Raw genomic sequence first — 6,382 nt, 5'->3', positions numbered from 1 at the left:
ATAACCCTTGGAACTTTACGTGTCAATTTGTCTTGTACTTTTGAGTCCATTTTACAGGTTAGATATATGTTCTCTGGGACAGAATTGTGGGTTACGTCGCATCAGAGATAAATATTCAGAAACAAACAGCAAATTTCCATGCAGTGACTCCGGAAAAGTATCGTATTATTGTAAGTTCGTGGAAAAGAATCTCACAACAATGAACCAGGGCTTGTTTCGAAGCCCTTTCGTATCTCTTTGTTCATGTTCTTCTAAGATGCTTTTGCACGATGTAGCAGATGAGAAATCGAAGACACGTCTTGTCTCTGACATGGTAGAAATGTAGAAATCGTCTCTGAAAACGGTGGAGAATTATCAAGCAACTTTGAGGTTACGGGAAACTCAAAATATAGAGCGTGTTGCGCGGCCGTTCCGTTGCCTGGAAAATTGTAGGCGGCAACGCGTTTTCCTCGGAAAGTCGTGGCAGACTGGGCTCGAGGAAAAACCTGGTGGAATATCGCAATACGTCTTCCCCGCGGGTGAGGCCGGGTAACGATTTGATTGCGCATTGTCACGCGACGCGAGATTTCTAACTTTCTACACGACGAGTATCCTCCGGCCTTGTTACCACGCATACACGTGTACACGGTGTTGGGACTGAACGTGCGTCTGATTTATTAAGGAGACCGTGGTTTATATCGTTTTTCGCATCTGCGTTTTCAGTTTAGCCTTGCCACTGCATCATTATACCGATTTTAGCGATCAGATTACGGCTCCTTGAACTCGTTACGCGTGCCACAGACCGCCTAATGTATAATTCCCGGAGCCTGCGCGCATTAACAATGAGAAAAACCGCGGCAACGATAGCGATGTGCAGTGCACCCCGTGTACTATAGTGCTCCTTCGATAGTAACGCTTTGCTGATCGACGGGACAAGGGGGGTCGCAGCGGTTCGAGAACTCGCAGAAACCGAGACTTTCGAAATGAGAATCAAGCGGTTATCATTAATACGAATTGCTGCTATTAATATCAATTTCTCAGTGGTGGAACAGTGGAAAGAGCCCTGGGCAAGTTAACAACTTGTTTCGTATCTTAATTGGGGAGCCTTTCTTCTCTCCTTTCACGCGATTTGCAACGCTAGAACGAATACACGTATTCACTTTAAACGTTGGGAATATGTTTCTCAATCTCCGGAAAATATCCACAAAAATGTAAGTTGTACAAACCGTGTACATCGTTTCAGATTTTATCAACGCAGAGAAGTCGAATGATTAAGAGGTCTAACTGCTTGTCGATCAACGATGCGACGCTGTGAATTTTTCACAGCAGAACTAATCAAAATATGGATTCAAAATTTTGCAGATATGTTCAACCATCTTTAGCGAGTACAGAAATAGAATTATGACATTCAAAAATAATGGATTTTGTCACGCCAAACAAATCTTCAAATGATCAAGTGAAAGAGTAAGAGATTCCATTGACAGCCGATCAGTGATGTAACTTTGGGAAATTTTTTAGAAATAAAAAAAATTATTATAGAGTTCCGGTCAGTTTACCAGATAGGCTCCGTGCAACTTCAGATCGCACCGGATCAGCCTTTCGAGTCGACAATCCAAAAAAATCCGTCGTAAAATACTTATTCGGGTCGGAAAGCCCAAGACAGAAGTGTGATCGTTGTTAATTTCTCGATCGTTTAGCGATCCCGCATTAAATTCGTGGGGATTCGTCACGATGGTGGTAATCGTTGCGTCACGCATAAAAGTTTCATGGCTTGACTATTTTCTTCAATGTTAATAAAAATAATTGCCGTGAAACGGCCGCATCAAACGAAACAGCCGATCTAATTAGCAGCGGCACCAGCGGAGCTCGGAGACGGCGTTTATTCGCTGGTTCTCGGACTCGTTAACCGTGCATCGCTCCCGTGTTCGAGTGGGAAATTTTCCGGGGAACGATTCTCAAAGGGAAACTTTGATCTGCGCTGTTTGATCTACGATCGTCGGGGATAGATCGGAAAGAATAGTCGACGATCTATGGGGACCTGTTCGATCAGAAAAATGGCGAAGATTCGCAATGATCCGGGCCGGTATTATTTCCCCGGGCGAGTTTCCTGCCGTCGTTGGCGAATTCCTCCGACACTGTTAGACCGCTGCTTTCACCAATTTGAAGCGGCTAATTACGCGCTAAACGATCGCTCATGCCGCGCCGTAACCGCCGACTTTTCCACTCGTCTCCCTCGTTAGATCGGCGGCTTGCGTCGATCGATGCCGTAATTATTTAATTACGTGTATCGAACCCACTAGCCGACTGGCATTTTCTTCCGACCGATTTCCATCGGCGTAATTAGGTGAATAAATCTCGCGATACGATGAGACCGAGAGATTTCGTTCCGGGATTTATGCTCTCGCCGCGGGATCTCTGCCTACTGCCTACGCTATGAGTCTCATAGTCTCCTCTACAACGTTGCTTACTTGTGTTCCACTACTGTTTTACGCAATCGACGCGCCGAAGAAATTTCATTCGAAACCGTTCATCGAACGAGCAATCTCTGTCGGTGAAATAGTTTCAGATTCGATGAAATGTCAGTAGCGCTGCAAATTAATTTGTTCGATCGTGCGGTGCTTTTTTACATCGATTTATTAGTCTGTTATACGTTCAGACACAGTTTTCTGTAATACTCTTGACATTTTTTAAATCAACTCGACCACACAGCAATCTTTCTTCGAGCTTCAGTTTCAAGTTTCTGGTACTAATATTTAAATCTCTGTCATTGCTGGTTTATTTGCTGATACGATGGATACACCGTGTTACGTGGCTACAAATTTTCTTTGCATACAAATTATTAAACGTTTAAGTGTGGTATAAAATCAAAAAGATCATGTAGAATGAAAACATTCTAGGTCGGACGAAGATATTCTGTTTCGAATTAAAAAATAATCCGTCGCATTAAAAAATCGAGAATCGTGTCCCATAAATATGTTGGACCGAGAAGTAGAAAGATGTGTAGTTTCTGTGGTGCTTTGTGTGTGATTGTCTTGGGGGAAATGGATTTTTCGAGGATGCAGGATCGATGCGAGCAAGAACGAGCCCGAGTACTAGCCCGAAGGCATTTCCACGAACGGCGCAATTGCATTCTAACGGCGTGAATATCGCAGCCTAAATCGCGAACATACCTCTTCGTCGCGAGTGAATAATGAAAGGAGGGGGCGCAACAGCACACCGGTGTGTTTCGGAAGGGCGGCGAGGACAGGAGGCGAGGAGATGCCGGGACGATCGTAGCTTATCTAAGCAAATGAATACGACGAAGCTTCATTTCGTCTGATGCATTGTAATGAATGCGCAAAGTGTATCTGAACACGCTAACCGCACGATAATAGCCGCATCGCGACGGTCCTTTCGGCTATTACACGTGTCACCAGACAACGTATGCCCAGCCTCGTTCCGAACCAACCCTTTTGCCACTGTCGACCTGCGTGGGCGTATCGTTCTACCAAATTTTCACTCGTTCCACCAATCTTTCAAACCGGTTATTAGCCCTTTGCCATCCACTTGTAATTCGATATTATATGCACTTAATCTAACTGACACTACAACCCTCGTGCGCAACTCTTTGCCCTGCAACGTCGACTCTGCCTATGATATCACTGAACGACGACGATTAACCCTCTGCAGTCAAAAGTAAACATTTCTTCCGACCTAGAATAATTCCATTCTATCAGGTGTGCAAATAAGCTCCTTCCCCCTTTTTTCTACGATCATAACTTCTGACTGAATACGAATTACTTCCCGATTTTGGTGCCATCTGAAAGAGCGTTCTGTTAGTTTTAAGAAGAGTCGTAATGAGCGCTCTAGTTTCCAGTCCTATGCAACAATTTCAAGCAATATGACGTGCGAGAAGCATCATTTCAGCTTGAGAAATCAGCTATTGAAGCTACTGAAATGATTTGTCTGGCACTGGAAGAGAACGCTGTATCTTACAGAATGTAATAAAATCTTGAATATGGTAAAAAAGGGGAAAGAACTTATTTGCACACCTAATACATATATGTATAATTTTTTTCATTTTACGGTTATGAAATTGATATAATACCACATACAATATTTGAATGTGTAGTAATTGATTAGATACCAACATATTTAATACTGTAAACAATATTGTGAATAATCGTACAGCAATTTTTAGTAGCATTTAAAGTTATTACATTTTTATTTCTTTAACGATTGTGTAACACTCTTCGATCTATTCCAGTCTGAATTTTGTCAAAACTAATTCGCTACTATGGACAAGTGTAAAAAAATTGATATATCTGTTCTCCTCTTCTCCTCGCCATCTCAGATGTTTAACCAAATGGAACCCGGAGAAAGGTTAATATCAAACACACATCCCTTTCTCTAAATTAAACAGGGAATCACATTACAAATACTCCATTGTTTGCTCGAAACAATTAAACAGCTACGAGAGCAAAAATATGTAGAGGAATGTTTCAAGTAGATTCAGACCGCCGCAGTCAGACACGAAATTTCCTTCGGTCCTCCGAATTTTCTCGAATAAATTTAGCCACGTCTTCTGCACTATGCAGCGTGCTAGATTTTGAAAAAACTCGAACGAAATCGTTGATATTTCGGAAAGTTGGCACACAGAGACTCGATACAGACAATACGCGACACACTTGGCCAAATAATGCGCAACCGGCCTCGGTTCCTTTGGACAAACGCGCAGCGATCGTCTCGGCTGATACGAACATTAAGTATAATATCGTTTCATTACGTTCAATTTAATTAACGTCAATCATGTTAATTGCCAGCCGGTCCGCGGACGCGTATGTAATTACCTGGTCCGATGTGATGTATCTGATGTAGAGTCGCCGACAAGAATTTGCTCGTTCCGACCGGCAATTATGAAAAACGGACAGGAAGAAAGGAAAAAACGTGGCCCGATTCCCCTCTGTCAAAAACACAGTGTGCGATAATGGTCGATCGGTTCAAACAAACTTCGGTGAAACGAGTGCCGTTTACGTGCTCGACCACGATCTGTCCGTGGACTTGGAAAATTAGGCATTAATTATCAGGCTTTCGACTGGACATCGAGGATTAAAAAACCACAGTGATTCGTTATGTGGACGTACGACTCCTTAAAAGGCGGATCATCCTTTTTATATCGTTTTCGACGTGACCTCTTTTCGAGCTTTTTGCTTCATTCACTTAAATGTATTTTTCTGAGAACATTCTTGTTTCGCTAAAGAGTGTAACATCTGGTATTTTCTATTAACAATTCTCTCCGTCTTCGAGTTTTCGTGATCGGCTTGTAAAATTAGTTTAGGATAATGAGGATTTGATTAGCAGAGTAGAGACACCTTTTAATCTTTCGATGTAGGGTTTGTTGAGATGTTAAGGATTTCTCTGGATCCTTCACAGATCGAAGAATCTCTCCATAAAATTTGAAGTCAATATCGCTCGTGTACAATAAAAACGTCACAACACAAATCTTTTGAGTTTTCGTTTTATTGCTTTAAAATACTCGTTGGAATATTAATAAATATATTTATAAATATTAGGCCTTATTACGTTTTATTTGTTTTTATTTGCTGATAAACTATTAAAGGACTTTAAAGCGCTCTCCTGTAAAATTTGTATTTTTATATTTGTGACGTTTCTCATGTGCATCAGCGATATCTTCATTATTTTCAATAAAAAAAACTTTCGAAGTGTATCATTTATCAACCTCCGACTAATCCACGCAAGAGAACGAACTTGATGAGCGAGTTCATGCTCTTAGAAATTGTATAACATTGGATAAAATCACAATTTTTTCATAAATCCCCCTGTATTCTCTAAAAATGAATGAACATATCCAAAAAGATTGAAGTCAACGCATCTATTAGTTTCAGTTTAAGAAATTTCCGACTAGTAGCTTGGGGACAAACAAAATGCAGAGCGATTATCCTAATGGCGAATCGGGATCGGCGATTGGCCAGAGCTTAATGGCCGCTTCCGAGCGGTCTCACCTGCGTTTCCGTTAGGTGGAGGGAGGACGAGAACTCCGCTCTTTCGGCGATGGTCAGGTACTGCTTTTCGCGGAACTTTTTCTCGAGGGAGAGCAGCTGTTGCGTGGTGAACGGCGTCCTCGGCTTTCGGTTTGGCTTGTGTTTCCTCAGGGTGCACCTGACTGGCCCTGGCCCTGGACCTGGCAGCCTCAAGTCGCCTGAAATCAATCCGAAAAACCGCGGATCAGTCGCAAAACACGATCACCGAGCCATTTAGAAAGCAGACGGTCTCCTCGGAAATTAGAAACCGTCCCGGAGTTCTTTCGGGCATCTTCTCTCTCAAACCTGTCGTTCGAAGAAACCAAACAACGAGCCATAATCCTGTCTTCGGGAATAATTGTACTCCAACAATAAATAATTTC

The 6,382-nt window shown here is 42.3% G+C and overlaps 1 protein-coding gene across 1 annotated transcript in view; it reads right to left on the bottom strand.

Annotated features, from left to right (window-relative positions):
* Msx (homeobox protein Msx) overlaps window positions 1–6,382 on the bottom strand; it is a 52,150-nt gene that overhangs the window by 26,414 nt on the left and 19,354 nt on the right. Inside the window, exon 2 of the mRNA XM_076423082.1 lies at window positions 5,982–6,178. Within this exon, the coding sequence (XP_076279197.1) occupies window positions 5,982–6,178 (197 nt within the window). The remainder of the gene's footprint in view (window positions 1–5,981; window positions 6,179–6,382) is intronic.

This window comes from Lasioglossum baleicum, chromosome 5 (assembly GCF_051020765.1).
Source record: "Lasioglossum baleicum chromosome 5, iyLasBale1, whole genome shotgun sequence".
NCBI lineage: Eukaryota > Metazoa > Arthropoda > Insecta > Hymenoptera > Halictidae > Lasioglossum > Lasioglossum baleicum.
This window is presented reverse-complemented; position numbering and strand designations above follow the sequence as displayed.